This window comes from Syngnathus leptorhynchus, chromosome 8 (assembly GCF_054491065.1).
Source record: "Syngnathus leptorhynchus isolate UIUO chromosome 8, UIUO_Slep, whole genome shotgun sequence".
Classification (NCBI taxonomy): domain Eukaryota; kingdom Metazoa; phylum Chordata; class Actinopteri; order Syngnathiformes; family Syngnathidae; genus Syngnathus; species Syngnathus leptorhynchus.
In genome coordinates this window covers 1,097,980-1,114,629 of record NC_141202.1, presented here as the reverse complement: position 1 = coordinate 1,114,629, position 16,650 = coordinate 1,097,980, and the positions used below count along the sequence as shown (strand labels likewise).

The 16,650-nt window shown below is 49.7% G+C and overlaps 5 protein-coding genes across 8 annotated transcripts; 2 read left to right on the top strand and 3 right to left on the bottom strand.

Annotated features, from left to right (window-relative positions):
* Positions 1 to 77: 77 nt before the first annotated feature.
* Positions 78 to 2,678, bottom strand: siglec15l (sialic acid binding Ig-like lectin 15, like). Its single transcript, XM_085918745.1, is given in 6 exon segments — positions 78 to 855; positions 943 to 990; positions 1,061 to 1,168; positions 1,233 to 1,589; positions 1,769 to 2,125; positions 2,385 to 2,678. Coding segments are annotated over 6 exon segments (1,029 nt in total). The 5' UTR covers positions 2,422 to 2,678; the 3' UTR covers positions 78 to 733.
* Positions 2,679 to 2,771: 93 nt separating this feature from the next.
* On the top strand, positions 2,772 to 3,892 carry LOC147051597 (sialic acid-binding Ig-like lectin 15). Of its 2 annotated transcripts, XM_085918747.1 has the most exons (4): positions 2,772 to 2,893; positions 2,969 to 3,352; positions 3,421 to 3,603; positions 3,691 to 3,892. In XM_085918747.1, the coding sequence occupies exons 1-4, from the start codon at positions 2,848 to 2,850 to the stop codon at positions 3,819 to 3,821; spliced, it is 744 nt and encodes a 247-aa protein (XP_085774873.1). In that variant the 5' UTR covers positions 2,772 to 2,847; the 3' UTR covers positions 3,822 to 3,892. The 2 variants fall into 2 exon arrangements, with proteins under 2 accessions (XP_085774873.1, XP_085774872.1); XM_085918746.1 differs by having other exon boundaries at positions 3,421 to 3,892.
* A 109-nt stretch (positions 3,893 to 4,001) lies between these two features.
* LOC147051596 (IgGFc-binding protein-like) lies at positions 4,002 to 6,000 on the bottom strand. The gene is made up of 4 exons (XM_085918254.1): positions 5,934 to 6,000; positions 5,085 to 5,815; positions 4,603 to 4,996; positions 4,002 to 4,541 (listed from the first exon to the last, which is right to left on the bottom strand). Exons 1-4 carry the CDS (start codon positions 5,998 to 6,000, stop codon positions 4,123 to 4,125), a joined length of 1,611 nt encoding a protein of 536 aa, XP_085774380.1. The 3' UTR covers positions 4,002 to 4,122.
* Positions 6,001 to 7,243: 1,243 nt separating this feature from the next.
* Positions 7,244 to 16,644, top strand: LOC147051594 (sodium bicarbonate cotransporter 3-like). Of its 3 annotated transcripts, none has more exons than XM_085918291.1 (25): positions 7,246 to 7,450; positions 8,029 to 8,104; positions 8,166 to 8,294; positions 8,372 to 8,510; positions 8,593 to 8,753; positions 8,889 to 9,077; positions 9,157 to 9,266; positions 9,337 to 9,494; positions 9,590 to 9,677; positions 9,744 to 9,890; positions 10,116 to 10,207; positions 10,338 to 10,512; positions 10,602 to 10,735; positions 13,347 to 13,592; positions 13,710 to 13,818; positions 13,895 to 14,056; positions 14,177 to 14,290; positions 14,370 to 14,531; positions 14,685 to 14,936; positions 15,003 to 15,071; positions 15,132 to 15,305; positions 15,367 to 15,507; positions 15,590 to 15,663; positions 15,739 to 15,846; positions 16,032 to 16,644. In XM_085918291.1, the coding sequence occupies exons 1-25, from the start codon at positions 7,406 to 7,408 to the stop codon at positions 16,090 to 16,092; spliced, it is 3,315 nt and encodes a 1,104-aa protein (XP_085774417.1). In that variant the 5' UTR covers positions 7,246 to 7,405; the 3' UTR covers positions 16,093 to 16,644. The 3 variants fall into 3 exon arrangements, with proteins under 3 accessions (XP_085774418.1, XP_085774417.1, XP_085774416.1); XM_085918290.1 differs by having other exon boundaries at positions 9,154 to 9,266; XM_085918292.1 differs by lacking the exon at positions 16,032 to 16,644 and having other exon boundaries at positions 7,244 to 7,450; positions 9,154 to 9,266; positions 15,367 to 15,530.
* On the bottom strand, positions 11,064 to 12,907 carry LOC147051595 (complement C1q tumor necrosis factor-related protein 4-like). The gene is made up of 8 exons (XM_085918295.1): positions 12,740 to 12,907; positions 12,606 to 12,656; positions 12,412 to 12,540; positions 12,067 to 12,346; positions 11,899 to 11,987; positions 11,778 to 11,828; positions 11,581 to 11,709; positions 11,064 to 11,390 (listed from the first exon to the last, which is right to left on the bottom strand). The coding sequence occupies exons 1-8, from the start codon at positions 12,873 to 12,875 to the stop codon at positions 11,107 to 11,109; spliced, it is 1,149 nt and encodes a 382-aa protein (XP_085774421.1). The 5' UTR covers positions 12,876 to 12,907; the 3' UTR covers positions 11,064 to 11,106.
* Positions 16,645 to 16,650: the final 6 nt, after the last annotated feature.

Sequence of the window (16,650 nt, the reverse complement as noted above, 5' to 3'; positions counted from 1 at the left end):
ATTCCAGTGGTACCTTTCACAATTAAAGACAGGTTGGTGACGGAATGAACTTTGATAGGACAATGACGTCACAATATTTATTCAAATCGGTTTAATGACATGGTTACACAATGGTGCAGTAGTTTGGCAAATTCATGTAACTCACTTTTATTGTTTTTATTGACAAGTGTCATGTGAACTTTGCACTGCAAGACAGCTCGGTAGCAGGTTCAACCCTGAACACAATCAACAAAAACAAATTATGCGTACTTTGATACAACAAATGTCATTAGAAAAACACAGACTAAATTAAAGCCTGCAAGACTAAAAAGGCAACAAAAATGGCTCAAGGACGATAAAAAACCTAAGCAAAATCTAAATAAATGCTTCCAAAAAGGCTACCAAAGATTATAATGAGTAGAAAGGACAAAGGACAAAAACAATACAAAACATCACAAAAAAAGTACTACAAGGCCCCAAAAAGAAATAAGCCAAATACTAATAGACAACAAAGAGTACAAAAACAACTAAGTATGACAACAAAAAGCCTAAAAAGATGACATAAAGGCGACATGTAAAGATGAAAATCAGGCAGAAACTTTTTTACAGTAATGTGGTGTGTGTTTGTGTAAAGTGAAAGTGTGAGCACTGAGCAGGTGAAGACGCAGTCATGCAAAGGTCACAAGATTCTTACTCTGTTAACCACGCCACTTCCTGTCAGTGCTCCCACGTTGGAATGACCAAAGCAACTGACTCAAATAATATTTTTCATTTTGACTCTACCCCTTTGCCCCTTGGGCAGAATAGAGGCGAGCTGATGAGCTGACGAAGACGATGAAGATGATTGATGAAAGGTCACAGTCGAATAAAATATATCTGAAAAGACAAAGGTTCAACATCTGGTATCTCGACTGAAAACTCGAATCACCAAATGACTGGTGACAGAAACAAGTGATCTTTCACCTTGTTCTTGATGTGTGAGAGCACGTGTGCCGGACGCCACGCCTTCACCTACAAGTACATGCACGTGGATCAGAAGTCAAAAACGGTTGAATGACGGCTCTCGTCTCAGAAAACTCACTGGCTTCAGGAAGAGCGAGAGCGCTATAAACAGTCTGAAGTGCATTAGCATCACCAGCTGGACCGTGGGAGGAATGCGGGACGCACTCACGGTTTTGTCGATTTTGAGCTGAGCGGGAAAATGATTATTATGATCAAATCATTTCACAAGGCGGATGATTTCACCACCTCACCGCTGAGCCTCAGTCGGTGGACGATGACGCCCCCTGTGGCCAACAGCAGAAGCGCCGCGGCGACTGTAGCGCATACCAGGACCACATCTCTCTTGGTGTTGGCCGGCCGGTACGTCTGCTCGGCCCTCCCCAGCTCGCTCTCCACCCGGCAGGTGAGCTCGTCCTGCTGTTCGTATGGGACGGAGCTGTTCAGGAACGAACCCGCCGATGAGGTCTGAACCTGTAACGTCGTCGTTAACGGGCTCCCGGAGGCCGACAGCCAGGTGACGTTGGGCATCGGCTTGCCCTCCGCCACACACTCCAGCCTCTGGGGGGCGCTGCCGGTGATCAGTGACAGGCTCAGGATCGCGGGCCTCACTAACAACAGAAGAAGGAAAAAACCAACGGGGAAAGTTATGAGGTTGCGTTTGGGAACACAGAATTTTTCATGATAATTGCTAACTCGCTAACAAAATAGCTCTCAAGCCTTCACACAAATAACCACACCCCTCCATATGACCAAACAGGAAGTACACTCATAGAGTTGAGTCTTTTACCTTGTACCTTCAGCATCAGCGCTTCGCTCACCAGGTCTTTTCCATCCAGGGTCACTTTGCAGAAGTACGCGCCCTCAGACACCTTGTCATGTTTGATGCGAAGCTACGCCATCCCCTGGCGGAGGTCACCGTCCAATACGAAATCCGCCGTGCCAAGGCAGTGTAACGGCGAGGCCGATGAGTCGTTCCTCACTTCACATTGAAAAAATGCCTGGTTGTATTTTTTTCTGGCGATCCAGCTCACCTTGATGTTCCTGGCATTGGGATGAGTGAAGGAGCATCCCAGGATGGCTTCTTGTCCTCGTAACACGTTGACGTCAGAGACGTGCACGGTCAACGCGGACGATGGCGCACTTCCTACACCGAGATCAGACGTGGCAAAAGTTCACCAAATCTGTACTGGGGATCCATACTGTTAACTTTCCACGTCAACATGCTAATGTTGCTACCTGCATCCACGTGCTAATGGATTGAATTGAGCCTACATGTCAACATTCAAACATTGCTAACTGCTTCTTGGTCATCATGCTAATGCCAGCAACCAGTTTGGCAATATAAACAGGAAGTAGAACCGTTAAGACGATGGTCAAACCAATTGGAATGACGCACGACTCACCTGTGATCACCAGTAATAGAAGCACACACAAACTCATGTTGGAATGCACACACACACATTAGCACATGCGTATGGAATTGCATCAAGACACACCAATTCTGGGCCATCACAGCAGTTGAGGAAGGAAACGAGTCACAGGACGCTGACAAGATAATCTCTCACACACACACACACACACACACATGCTCAAATAGTCAATATGAATAGCTTTTTACAATTTTTGTTGCATGTGCGAGAATTTGGGGGCATTCTGAAGTCATGTTTTTGTTTTGGTTAGCTTTTGGTTCCATTTTCTTCATGTTCTATACAAAAGAAGAATCTATTATTGGCCTATAGTGCAGGCACATTGTAACTTCCTCTGACATTCTTTGTATCTATGTTCCTTTTTTCACATAGACAAGAAAAACTTCCTCAAAATAAAACCCACTGTCACACTGGAAAAACACACCCACACTTGTCCATCATGGATGTGTTGCTCTGCGTGTCGTTGTTGTTTGCTGCTGATGGAGGTGAGCTGAGGCACTTCACTTCAGTGTGTTGCCATCATTTCTCTTGTAACCATTACTATGTGTTCTTCCCCACAGTGTGGAGTTCTGAAGAAGGTGTGTGGGCGGTCCACGTGCAAGCAGAGGTGCGGGCCCTGGCGGGCCACCCGGTGGTGCTGCCGTGCACCTTCAGCCACCCGGCGCATTCCCATCATGCCTCGGTGCAGGTGCGTTGGCGTCTGGGTGGAGGTCAGAGTGTCACCATCCTCTACCGCTGCACCGGTAAAGTCCCCGTGTGCGAGCCCGGGCCCCACCAGGACCCGCGGTACCGTTTGGAGGGTGACCCCAGCCAGCACGATCTGTCCCTGCGTATCAACGGCGCCGCCCTAGGTGACAGTGGACGCTATTATTGTGGTTTGGAGGTGGAGGGAAGGGATCACAAGAGCGTGGAGGACAACCTGGGGACCCGGCTGAGGGTAGAGGGTAAGTCCTGAACAAGAGGGTCCACTTCATGAAGAAGGTGTCCCTCACGTTTGTGTCTTCCGCTATAGCGGCACCCATCATCCTGTCCCTGAAAGCGGAAGCCGATCAGGACTCGAGCTACACGGCCCAATGCAAAGTGACAGGCTCACCGCCGCCCGACATCCAGTGGCTAGGACCCGAGCACCCGCTGGAAGGTTCTACGGCCGACCCACCGAGTTTGACTGGAGACCTCATCGTGAGCCGGCTGCAAGGTGTGGAACCCGGATGGCAGGTGACGTGCTCTGCCTCCAACCCCCACGGGAAAGACAAAGCCACCCTCTACTTACTTCCCCATCCAGCACCTCTGCCCAAAGATGGAGTGCCCCCTTATATTCTGCTGCTGCTGATTCTTTCTCTGGGGTCAAAGGTCATCATGCTGCTGGGGATTGGAGTGTGGCTGGTGCCTGGAGTGGGCCTCTGGTGGAAGTGACCACGCCCGTGTGCCGCCACACCCGTGAGCCCCACCTTGACCATTTAGATTTTAGAATGGTGTTCAATAAAGTTTTGATGCTGTGTTTGCTGCCACCTCCTGCTCACTTGATTCATTACTACTTTATTTTCAAGAAGCCGCATCGACCAAAGAATGTCAAGATCTGTCACAGTTGGTTTCCTTGTTTTAATGTTGTCAAAAAGTCAAACACTATGACACTATGTTATCAATAGCATGATCTTACAGCAGTAGAGCTAACTCAAGTGTTAGTTAGCCACACTCGACATTTGCTATGCTCAATCTACTGCATGGTAAAGAGTTGTGGTTCTCGGTAGCAGATGGGATAGACATCTTGACAACAGTCCTCATGGCTCCAACCAAAGTCCTGATTTGGCTCTAGATTAATGATTCCACAATGACCCCCGTGAGTGTCCTCGGGCTTGTCCCCCTGCCAGTTGCTGACTGTAAACGGCACCCTGTCAATCCAGTACCAGGCGCCAGTCAATGTGCTGCGACGCAAGCCGATCCAAGCCCGCCTCGGGACGCTATCCCCGGTATACCCCTGCCGGACTCTGACCTGCACTTGTTCCAAGAGTTGAAGAGAGGACAAGCTGACCAAACGGAGATTCCGGTCTCTGCAGAACTTGATCGACTCCTGCCAGCCCAGAGCCTCGGAACCGATTTCCCAAACGTCAGGCGACAAGACGCAGCCTCTGTAATCTAGTGCAGAGAAGCGTATGAGACTTTAAATGGTTTATGTTAGTGCTAATGCTGTTCACACCTGAGGTTTGACTGATGGCGGGCGCCGGGTTCCCAAAAAGGACGCCCCCCTTTTGTCCTATATAGTAGACGGCCATCTTGTCCGAGGTGTGCCAGATGGCGCTGTCCAGGCTGAGCGTTACCACCGCGGAGACATAGTCTGTCCCCGTAAGCGTTAGCCAGGTGGAGTCTTCCAGTGGGCTGCTCCCTACACGGACCCCCGTGGCCAGGTCCTTGTGGACCAGAATGGCAGCAAAGTTATACACGTCCGGTATGGCATTGACCACGTAGCATGAGGCCAACTCCGACTGAGGGATGAGTGGCAGGAGCAGGCCGGGCCGGTAGAGGACGGCGATACCCGAGAGCTCCAACAGAGGCCAGCCTGGGTACAAGGAGTCCACCGAGGAAGCGTCCTCCTGAGGCAACGGTATACATTATAGTCAGGAGTGTAGATCTACACATGTACTTCAACTTGGGTAAAGAGTATGTAGGTTCAGGGGGTACCTGGGACAAAAGGAGAGCAGTTTGGTCTGAGGCTTGGGACAGCAGCGGTGGGACCAAGAAGGCCATCTTGCCATGTGGTTTGGGGTTTAGTGTGACGTAGAGCATGGAGCAGGCGCAGTTTAGTGTGGCGGCACACGGGTGCCCGAAGAGAACCGCCACCGGGTGCTTCGCCCTCACCACCCTCCAGACCTCATCGGCGTCCAGCCAAAACTGAGCGGCGTGGTGAGGCTCCAGCTCCACTTCCTTGGTAATGTTGTCTCCTTCCAGGATGACTGTGTTGACTTTCTCCGCATTGACCACAATGAGCCTGAAGGGGACAAACTCAGTCGTGTAGGCGCTGACCACATCAGGGGTTTGGGTGGTGTTCTGGTTTTCGGGAACCCGCGGGACGAGGTACTCAGTGCCAAGCGCGTCCACGGGAAGAACTCGAGCACTCTGCACGCTGCCCGCCTTGACGCTGACAACCTGGACGGTGACCTGGCGGGTGCTGCTCACCCGAAGAACCTTGTCAGAAACATTCTCTCGCCCGAGCTCAGAGTTTCCATAGGAGAAGAAGCGCCGCGTCTGTGCCTTGGCCAGAATCTCCGTGTGGGTTTGTTGACGGATCGCCACCGTGACTTTTGTGTTATCATGCAAAGCCGTCACATGCAGCTGGTTGTGAGGTTCCTCAGGGTAAAAGTAGGCAATGTTTTCTGGAAAGACCACCAAGAAGTTGGAACCAGAGGTGCATCCTGGAAACAGAGCCCGAGGCACAAGCAAACTATGGCTTGAGAATCAAATCAACACATTATTTCACATGGAGGCGTTGCCATTGCAGCGCATTGCCCTAAAGGATGTGTTTGAACTCACTTGTTTCTGGCGCCCTCTTCAGCAGAAAAAGCAGTACTGCAAAATACAGGTGGCCCTTAGCCAGCATCCTGAGCCAAAACAATCACTTTCAGTGATACATTTGCTACTAAGTGGGTTTGTTTTGTGCTAATCTTTTTTTTTTTTTCATTATTTTTTTTTTGCAATCCATTCACAATGAATTATACTTGCATTTTTGCTGTCTGTGTGCCGGCTTTGTTTGTCCCGATTCTTTTTCTTGAATGAAGCTAATATGCTAACAAGTAGCACAGGAAAGGGACATAAAGACATTGCAGAAATGAAATGCCAGAACTAGATTTCAAACCCTGGAGCTTGTAACTAATGATTACTTCACAATACTGCACTCATTAATAGTCATTTTGCTATCACATGTTCCCTTTCATATTAGTTTGATATTTGAAACTTCCTGTTTAAAAAGCTCCAAGAGCCAGATTGTGGTCTTACCTTCTCTTTAGCCGTGTCGTCTGTGCCTCTCTTACAGAGATGCGTGTACGTTTGTCAGTCAAAGTGGGGTATTTGCATGGTATCTAGGTTGAGGCAACATTCAAGGCGGCTTAAAGCATCTTCTGATGCTGACAACTATTTCAAGTGACTATGAAGCTAATATTGTAGTTTTCCACTAACATATTCACGTGCAGAGGTCACGTCTCGCCGCCGTGAGACTTGATCTTTGAAGCCGAGCCGGTTATTGTGTGCTTTGTTGCCGTGTTATGATGAAGATCAAGTGAAGCAGCTTTGTGCACACAACAATGGTGCGTGCATGCAGATATAATCAGTAAGGCAGCAGGGGGGGCATTAAAAATGAAGGTGCTAATCATAGATAAGCACTTCAAACCGCGCTGATTGTTGATTTTAGGACTTTGGGGGGGGGGGGCACAATGTGAGTACATTCAACATTTTCTTCCATTCATTGGGATTGGGGGTTAGCAAATCTGGCTCACAGTTCTGAGGTTCTGAGTTCGAATCTAGGCCGCGGTTTCGGTTTTTTTTGCTTATATGTTCTCACGTGGGCCCTGACCTTTGTATTGTATATTTATGTATATTTGTCGAGTGGCAATTTAAAAAAAAAAAAGTCTCTGCACAGATGTACAGTAGTGACAACAATCAATGCCCAAAGCTAATACGTATATGAGATTAAATGAAAAAAAACATTTTCACTGTAATTACAGTTTGGTTTTGTTATCTACACATAATAATCACTTTTAGTTAGTTTTCAGTTCATTTTCGTTCAGCTTTTATATTGTGAACGAAAAGAATAGGTTTAGGTCGATATTTCATTCGTTTTGATGAACTTTACTAAGGGAAACAAAATGGATGATCAGGGGGGCGTTTCTTGAACCTGCTCTCGATACAGACAGACAGACAGAAAGACAGACAGACAGTCAGTCCGTGAGGCTGCGAGGAGAAGAAGCAACGGGTGGACCTTAGTCACCTTTGATAGTGAAACTTTTAAAATGTCACAAGACGCGAGCGAGCAGATGAGACCGCTGCTAACATCGGTAAGTGAGTTGTTGCTACTTTTTTTTTTGCTCGTGCGGCGACGGCAAATTCTTCTTCATCCCGTCTAGTCGGGGAAATTTCAATGATCAACAACAAATTGACTGTGCTTAATTTGACTTCGTTTCCAGGAAGTGAACTCGGTAGTTCCGAAGTCGCACCAAAAAAACCTGCAAAGTTAAAAAGTTGCTTGAAAAAAAAAACGCTCGCACCCCGACTTTTAACGACATCTGTATTCACCTTGCATTCGGCTTGCACCATATCTACGTTATCGTCACGACGACGTGATTTCGATCATTTGGTTTTTACCCCTGCTGAAGCGTCTGATATATATATATAAATATATAAATATATAGAAATAGATTTTTAACCTAAGGTGACAAAAGTAGAACATGTGACGGATGTTTCTATTCTTTCGTGGACCACCGCTGTTGTTTACAAGTTCCTTCCATTCATCCTTGCAGAAGAAGGATGTTGTCCATCATTTACAACCTCAATGTTTTTTGTATCATGGCCCCGGTTTTATAAAAAGCCTCTTTGATCCAATTCTGATTGTTTTAACCTTGTGTGGACGTTTCAGGCGGAGGAAGCGCTGCTGGACCGAGGGAACACAAGCTCCACCCTTTTCACCAACTTTGAGGCGGAGGAGCTGGAGAGTGAGTGTCGGACGCTGGTGTTCTTCACATCCAGGATGAAACATTCATGTTTGTCGCTCAGGTCACAGGGAGCTGTACGTCGGCATTCACGTCCCTTTGGGCCGACGGCGCCACCGCCACCGGGGACACCGACACGAGCGGCGGAGGCAGCTTCGCCCGCATGAAAATGTCTGCGAGTCGCCTTCTTACGGTAAATGACTTTGCTAGTATGAAAACAATGACATTATGGAGAAGAAAAAAAAAGAAAAATTCTCTCCCGCTCTCTAGACACGCCGTCACAGCGGGTACAGTTCATCTTAGGCACGGAGGACGACGACGAGGAACATGTCCCGCATCAACTCTTCACCGAGCTGGACGAGCTGGCTCTCAGGAACGGAGAAGTCGTGGAGTGGAAGGAGACGGCAAGGCGAGCCCGCCGCCGCCGCCGCCGTCGCGCTGCTTTCTGTCAGCCATCTTGAAGGAGACCTCTCTTGTGTGTGTGTGGCCAGGTGGTTGAAGTTTGAGGAGGATGTGGAGGACGGCGGCGAGCGTTGGAGTAAACCTTACGTGGCCACCCTGTCCCTGCACAGCCTGTTTGAGTTGCGCTCGTGTATCATGAACGGCGCCGTGATACTCGATATGCGCGCCAACGGGATTGAGCAGATCGCAGGTCAGTGCACCATTTTGTTGTTGTCGTCCATGCACTCATGGCTCCACGAGGTGTTCTGAAGTTGCTCTCTATTCTAAAGCCAAATTGCAACACCTGAGTAGAACCTTTTGAGGAACCATTTGAGATGTTTTACAGACACGGTGATTGACACCATGCTGGCGTCCGGTCAGCTGGAAGATCACGTCCAAGACAAGGTGAGGGAAGCCATCTTAAAGCGCCACCACCATCAGAACGAGAAGAGGCTGAGCAAGCGCATCCCGCTGGTGCGATCCCTCGCTGACATGGGCAAGAAGCTTTCGGACCCTCATCTGCTGGAACACAATGGTGAGCGGTCGGAAAAGAAGACGGGACCGCTTGATGACGACCACCTAGAGTGATGTGAAGCTTCTTCCACTTCCAGCAGGTCTTCTAGCGTCCCCTCAGTCGGCTCCTGGGAACCTGAACGCCGCCGAGGGGGTGGGAGGTGACTTCAACTCCGGTAGTCGTGAAAACAGCGCGGTGGACTTCAGCAAGGTGAAAGACCTCTTTGCGCCAAAAAAGGATTCCCATGATCTATACGGTGACGTGTTCCCTTGCGTTTCAGGTGGACATGAACTTCATGAGAAAGATTCCAGCAGATGCCGAAGCCTCCAACGTGCTGGTGGGCGAAGTGGACTTCCTCGAGAAGCCCATCATTGCCTTCGTTCGCCTGTCTCCCGCCGTGCTCCTCTCTGGACTCACCCAGGTGCCCGTGCCCACCAGGTGAGCTCGCTCTCCTTCCAGGCGGATTGGGTAATTATGGTTCGTTATAGTTGACCAACCAATGTAAAATGTGACTTTGCACCTCTGCCGATCAGGTTCCTCTTCCTCCTGCTTGGTCCGTTCGGAAAAGGTCCGCAGTACCACGAGGTGGGGCGGTCCATGGCCACGCTGATGACGGACGAGGTGTGAGGTCAGAAGCTCACGTGACTTAGAAGCAGTCTTTAAAATGTTTGCGCGGCTATCCTCAAGATCTTCCACAACGTGGCCTACAAGGCCAAGGATCGCAAAGATCTGTTGGCAGGACTGGACGAGTTCCTGGATCAAGTGACCGTACTCCCGCCGGGCGAGTGGGATCCCAGCATTCGCATCGAACCGCCCAAGAACATCCCCTCTCAGGTTTGTGGACCCACAAGCTAAATGCTAATGCTAACAACGGCAACTGTTTTACTGATGTAGGTTGTGTTTGATAACAGAGTGAGAGATTTCAAATTGAGCAAGAGTACGGTTTGTCGTTTCAAACCAGGGTTCTGATTTCAAAGAAAGATTTCAATCCATCTGTTGGGGTTTCAAGTTAGCTAGGTGCTAATGCTAAAGCTAGCAACACCAAAATTGCATCCGCAGGAGAAGCGGAAGACGAACGGCTCCGTCCACACCTCGGGCATCATCAAGGAGGCGGAGCATGGCGTTGGCCCAGAGCTCCAGAGAACGGGAAGGTTAGCGCCTAGCCGTGTTAGCCACACGTGGCTAGCTCGCGTATAAAGTAGTTTTCACGTTTTTTTTCCACATACTCAATACTCCTAGAAAGGTTCAGTACTGACGAGTGACAAATTGTGTACATGTCAGGTTATTTGGAGGTCTGGTGGCGGACGTTAAGAGAAAGGCACCTTTTCTGCTCAGTGACCTGACAGATGGCCTCAGCCTGCAGTGTTTGGCATCCGTCCTCTTCCTCTACTGCGCCTGCATGTCTCCCGTCATCACATTCGGAGGCCTGCTAGGAGAAGCCACCCAAGGAAACATTGTAAGAAGCGTAAATCGCAAGGTCCATCGAAGGCTTTGCAGGTGGTGACATCATCATTCCCAGGCGTCCTTTGTGTGCGTCTGTCGCAGAGCGCCATTGAATCCCTGTTCGGAGCGTCCCTGACGGGCGTGACCTACTCTTTGTTTGCGGGTCAACCTCTCACCATTCTGGGCAGCACAGGGCCCGTTCTGGTCTTTGAGAAGATCCTCTTCAAGTTCTGCTGGTGAGTCAGGTCCTGGTGATTTTTTTTGACAAGTAAATTGGGTTTATTGGTGATTGTTTATGCTCTCAACGATACCAGGCTAGCCGTTGCTCAGTTCTTGTTGCTCGGCAGATGATTGATCCACTTCCATTCTAGAAGGGATTAGGACGGACGGATATACGCTGAGTAAATTGAAAGTTTGAGTTTTTAAAGGCGACCCTTCTCCGCTAGGGGGAGTCCTGGCGCCATTAGAAACTATTCTCCGTTGTAGGTCAGGACGCTAAACCCGATCCGATTTTTGTGGCAGGATAATGATAAAAATATTGCCCCTGAACACAGAAGATCACCTTGAAAGTATTTTTATTGACCATTTGGTGAGTCTTCCAAGATGCTTACTGGGCGAAGAGCAGGAATCCACTGAAGGTGCTGTGGTGGTTGCTGTTGTCCCAGATTTGCGTGTTGTGCCAGAGAGTCAGCGAAAGCTTATCGCCCTTTTCCAGCAGCAGGGTGGCGCCGTTAGACGCCGTGTCGCTGCCCTCGCCGGACACCTGCTCGTGGGCGATGAGCTGGATCTGGGCGTCGTTCTTGTAAAGCACGGCGCTCATGGGGAAGTCGGCGGGGGCGTTGGCGGTGAAGCGGATGTAGTAGACGCCGCGTACGGGTGCCGTGAAATAACCTGGGGGAGGTAAGCAAGCAAGAAGAACCAGTGGCAGGGCATTCATAATTGATGCCCCCCTCCTCAAAGAAAAAAACCTGATAGCGGCAAAGCAGTACTTTTGTCTAAATGAAACTCCTCAGCTGTCCTCAACAGCAAAATTCCACAAAATGGCAAAAGGCTGCTTCTTTTGTCAAAAAGAAACACTGACCTGTTTCCGGGTTGTACGCTTCACCAATGTTGGTGAGGACGTCCTTGAAGAGAAGCTTCTTCATTCCCGACGTGGTCTTCTGGAGACCGTTACCCCCCAGAGACGCCGCAAACGCCACCTTTGGCACATCTGCAGTAAGGCGCAGTTATGACGCGATGTATTTCACAAAGCAGCACCAGCAAGTATTCGAAACTGACTTCTCATATTCCTCAGCTCCGTCTCGGTGCTCTCCATCCGTCCTTTGAGTTCTGCCGGCACGTGATGGATGATAAGTTCGACGCAATGCAAGTACGAGTTGAAAAAAACAAAACAAATTACCCGTGTTTTCCGTTTGGAGTTGCGTCATAGAAGCTTGAAGCCTTTTCATCTCCAACTCGACGTCAAACTCCTTCGGAGCTTCGTCGACCCTTTGGAGGCAGGGTGCAAAATCGAAAGCGGTTTCTTTTATTTTTCACAACATTTCACGTTTGAGACGGCTTTCCGTACAGCGGGAAAACCAGGAATCCGCTGAAGGTGCTGTGGTGATTGCTGTTGTCCCAGATTTGCGTGTTATGCCACAGCACCATCTTCAGCTTGTCGCCCTTCTCCAACAGCAGGGCGGCGCCGTTGGACGCCGTGTCGCTACCCTCACCCGACGGCTGCTCGTGGACGATGAGCTGGATCTGGGCGTCGTTCTTGTACAGCACGGCGCTCATGGTGAAGTCGGTGGGCGCGTTGGCGGTGAAGCGGATGTAGTAGACGCCGCGAACGGGCGCCGTGAACACGCCTAGATGACACGGACCGTGTTGTCGAGCACCGTAAGGTCTCGGGACGGCCATTACGCGGGCTTACCGGTCTCTGCGTTATAAGCCCCGCCGACGTTGGTCAGGACGTCCCTGTAAATGAGATCTCTGTTTCCCGCCGTCGTCTTCTGGCCGCCGTTTCCCCCCAGAGAGGCGGCAAATGCAATCTTTGGACTTTCTGTTGGAGTGAGGGTTGACGTTTGGGCGGATGTGAAAATGGCTACGCTTTGACACCGGGCTCACCTCGGACTGCGTTCAGCTCCTTCTCGGCCCTCTCCAGACGCTGCATCATGGCTGTTTCCACGGAGACACACAAGTCACATTTGGCAGACTAAGTAGCTCAGCTTACTTGACCAACTCGTTCGCGCCGGCGTCACCTCGTCTGTCGGCCTTCAGGTCCTCCATAGCCGCCCGGATGCCGTCAATCTCGGCCCGGCGGTCCGGCTGGGAGGTCGGGCCGCACCGCGCGACCGCCACCGTTAGCAAAAGCACCAGTGCGACACCTGCAAACATGACGGCGGAGTACAGATGAGACGCCGGCGTCTGGTTACTTTTATACTGGGATGGCGGCGGTGACCTTGAACCCGTCAATATTGGCTCTGATAAGAGACAAACGTATGCTTGCGTCTGTCCCAACTTACATACACACCAAGATGCCATCGGGACATGTGACATATCGATGCGGCGGGCAGGGCAGGGGTCCGTTTGAACTTTGACGTGAAGGTTAACGCTCGCTCATCGATCTGACACAGCAAACATAGCCGAATGAACTTCAGGATGCTCGAGCGCGTGTTGCACGCTCAATGCAGTGCGAAAAGGGGCTGAACAAGATTTTATTATTCCATTTCCCCTCATTTTTATTTGATTTATTTTGGACTTTTTATTGTATTCATTTTTGTTTGATTTATTCATTTGTATATTTTTCATGATATTTTTATTTCATTCTTCTTTTATGATGACAATTCTTCCAAATGTCCTCCTCAGTGACTACGGCCTGAGCTACTTGTCCCTGCGGACCAGCATCGGACTCTGGACCGCCCTCCTGTGCCTGCTGCTGGTGGCCACCGACGCCAGCTCCTTAGTCTGCTACATCACGCGCTTCACCGAGGAGGCCTTTGCCGCCCTCATCTGCTTCATCTTCATCTACGAAGCCCTGGAGAAACTTCTGCACCTGGGGCACATCTACCCGGTCAACACCGCCAACCATCTGGACAATCTGACCTTCTACACGTATGTCGGACATCCTGGCTAAGCTGTCGTTTTATTTGAAGGCAGCTATGGATCTCTATCGTGAGCTTGAACTCGCTTGGCAGTTGAAGTTCTCGACCCGACTTTTTGCGCTCGCAGGTGCGAATGTTCTCAACCCGCCAACGCCTCGACCGAAACGCATCAGATTTGGAGGAACCGGGGCTACAACTCGTCGGCGAGCATCCCGTGGGAGCAGCTGAGTGTGAAGGTGACGCAAATCCTCCGGAACATCTCGTCTCGTCAGAAACGGGAGAGCCCCGGCCGAGCTTCTCTTTCTTTTGCAGCGCTGTCAGAGTTTGCGCGGTGAATTCACGGGCTCGGCTTGCGCCCGCGACGGACCCTTCGTCCCCGACGTCCTTTTCTGGTCCGTCATTCTCTTCTTCACAACCTTCTTATTATCGACATTCCTCAAAGACTTCAAGAACAAGAGATTCTTTCCCACCAAGGTGGGTTTCACTTCCTGTCATCTATCACACACAAGATTCAAAAGTGAAATGTTCCCAACAATCAAGAAGAGTCCCGTGACCTCCGTTGAACTTCTGTTCCATCATTTGCACGGCATGCAGGTGCGATCCACCATCAGTGACTTTGCTGTCTTCCTGACCATCATGTTCATGGTTCTGATGGATTATCTGGTGGGAATTCCATCTCCCAAACTCAGTGTCCCGGACCGTTTCCAGGTACATTTCCAAACCGAGGCGGATCTTGGGATGAACGCGGGAATGTCACACTTTCTGCATTTCCTGTGTTGTGTCTCAGCCCACCTCCGATAATCGCGGTTGGCTCATCTCGCCGCTGGGTCCCAACCCCTGGTGGACGCTGCTGGCTGCCGCCATTCCCGCCTTGCTCTGCACCATCCTTATCTTCATGGACCAGCAGATCACCGCCGTCATCGTCAACAGGAAGGAAAACAAGCTGACGGTGGGGCCCGTGTTACTTGAATAAATGCAGTTCAGTCGGAATATAAAATTAAAAAAACAAACCTTCGCATGAGGCTAATCAATAGCATTAGCTAGGTAGCTAGCATACAACGCTTTGACTTAATGAACGTTTTGAATCTTTGCTTCACCCCAGAAAGGCTGCGGCTACCATCTGGACCTGCTGGTGGTGTCCCTGATGATAGCCGTGTGCTCCATCATGGGCCTACCGTGGTTCGTGGCGGCCACTGTTCTCTCCATCACCCACGTCAACAGCCTGAAGCTGGAGTCGACCTGCGCGGCCCCGGGCGAGCAGCCCAAGTTTCTGGGCGTCCGGGAACAGCGCGTCACCGGCCTGATGATCTTCCTCCTCATGGGCTGCTCGGTCTTCATGACGTCTGTCCTTAAGGTGAGCTCGCGATTCCTTTCCTCAGCTGTTTTTTTTTTTTAAACGTTCACGTTTCCTTGACGGCAGTTCATCCCGATGCCCGTCCTGTACGGCGTCTTCCTCTACATGGGCGTGTCCTCGCTCAAAGACATTCAGGTACGTGTCTTTGTTAACTACAAAAACAGGCTAAGTCTCTCTCTCGTTGGTCTTGCGTAGCTCTTCGACCGCATCCAACTGTTCGCCATGGCGGCTAAGCACCAGCCGGACCTGATCTACCTTCGCTACGTTCCGCTGAGGAAGGTCCACGCCTTCACCGCCGTGCAGCTCTCCTGCCTGATCGCCCTGTGGCTCATCAAAACCTCCGCCGCCGCCGTCGTCTTCCCCATGATGGTTAGATGAAGGCCGGGTCGCGCCCTAGCATCACGCCGCCATTTCACGTTGCGCTCCGCAGGTTCTGGCGCTGGTGTTCATCCGGAAGCTTCTGGACTTTGGCTTCAGCAAACGAGAGCTGACTTGGCTGGATGACCTCATACCCGAAAGTAAGAAGAAAGACGATGACAAGAAGAAGAAGAAGAAGAAGAGGGAGATGGAAGTGAGCACACAGCGTGTGACTATGTGAGCGTACCGTGTTACCTTACCACATGACCTTCATGTAAATAGAACATGACTTGCAGGGGGCGGTGGACAACTCTGCGTTCGATGATGACGCAATAGTCGTCGAGATCCCTGTGAAAAGTGTGAAACCATGGTGAATCAGAAGCATCGTGTGTGTGTATGTGTGTGTCATCACCACATATATCCTTAAACGTGTGTCCGTGGGTAGGTCAGACCCGTCTGAGGTGAACATCTCGCGTGAGATGGATAAAAGTGGCTTCTGTAAATCTCGCTCCGTGACGGCGGACGCCAACAAAGCTCTGAAGCCAATCGGCAGGTCAGCTGATGATGTCATTGAAGATGTTGTTCATGGACGTTATTGCCGACGGCATGGAATTATAAAACTGTGTAATTAAGAGACAACAAAAAAGCAGCACCAGCAATATTAAGCTAACCATAGCACTATAAACAAGCCAATGTTAGTCTACTTAGTCTCTTTTTCTCGTTGTCTTTACCCTCCAGTCAGGAGCCTGTGCCGTTTGAAGAGGACCAAAGAGTTGCAGACGTTGAGACGGCACTATGACCCGCAGGGTTATGTCAACACCACTAAAGAGTGCTACCATGCCTCCTGAGTCAAAGGCCAACAGGACTAGGACTTGGCTTCTCAACCATAGTGTTGCTCGTTTTTATCATTTTATTATGATGACATACTTACATATTATTATATACACACAGCTGTTAGTCTTAACTGCAAGCAAAAAAAAAAGTGATTTTGGCACCCGTGGATTGTCATATTTGTGGATTTTGTTTTTTATTATATTGTTATTTTTCCACATTTTGAGAGGGGGCTGGAATGGTCACCTTTTCCAGATTCTTTTGTCTTTTTTAAAGTTAATGAGTACTGCACTCACGTCATGTAATGTCAAACTTTCTCAGTGGCTCAAGTTATATGTCATGCACAGTTATTATTGTGAGAATAATTTGTGTGATAAACATTTCCCATTTAGTGTCAATCGTATCTACAATGATCCGAGAGCGATACTTTTGTTTTGAAAGCAGACCTATGTCATTTCCTGTTTCTACTTCCGCCTACATCTTTTAGGTTCATTAACATTTCATTCGTTAAAAATAAATATTAATC

Coding starts and splice junctions, on each gene's coding strand:
- LOC147051597 (XM_085918746.1), top strand. CDS start 2,848: ATGGATGTGTTGCTCTGCGTGTCGTTGTTGTTTGCTGCTGATGGAG. Junction 2,894..2,968: donor GTTGTTTGCTGCTGATGGAG/GTGAGCTGAGGC, acceptor TCTTCCCCACAG/TGTGGAGTTCTGAAGAAGGT. Junction 3,353..3,420: donor GACCCGGCTGAGGGTAGAGG/GTAAGTCCTGAA, acceptor CTTCCGCTATAG/CGGCACCCATCATCCTGTCC.
- LOC147051595 (XM_085918295.1), bottom strand. CDS start 12,875: ATGTTTGCAGGTGTCGCACTGGTGCTTTTGCTAACGGTGGCGGTCGCG. Junction 12,347..12,411: donor GGCTTATAACGCAGAGACCG/GTAAGCCCGCGT, acceptor CGTGTCATCTAG/GCGTGTTCACGGCGCCCGTT. Junction 11,391..11,580: donor AGCGTACAACCCGGAAACAG/GTCAGTGTTTCT, acceptor TACCTCCCCCAG/GTTATTTCACGGCACCCGTA.
- LOC147051596 (XM_085918254.1), bottom strand. CDS start 6,000: ATGCTGGCTAAGGGCCACCTGTATTTTGCAGTACTGCTTTTTCTGCTG. Junction 5,816..5,933: donor GAAGAGGGCGCCAGAAACAA/GTGAGTTCAAAC, acceptor CTCTGTTTCCAG/GATGCACCTCTGGTTCCAAC. Junction 4,997..5,084: donor CTGCTCTCCTTTTGTCCCAG/GTACCCCCTGAA, acceptor CCGTTGCCTCAG/GAGGACGCTTCCTCGGTGGA.
- LOC147051594 (XM_085918290.1), top strand. CDS start 7,406: ATGTCACAAGACGCGAGCGAGCAGATGAGACCGCTGCTAACATCG. Junction 8,511..8,592: donor GAGTGGAAGGAGACGGCAAG/GCGAGCCCGCCG, acceptor GTGTGTGGCCAG/GTGGTTGAAGTTTGAGGAGG. Junction 10,513..10,601: donor AAGCCACCCAAGGAAACATT/GTAAGAAGCGTA, acceptor CGTCTGTCGCAG/AGCGCCATTGAATCCCTGTT.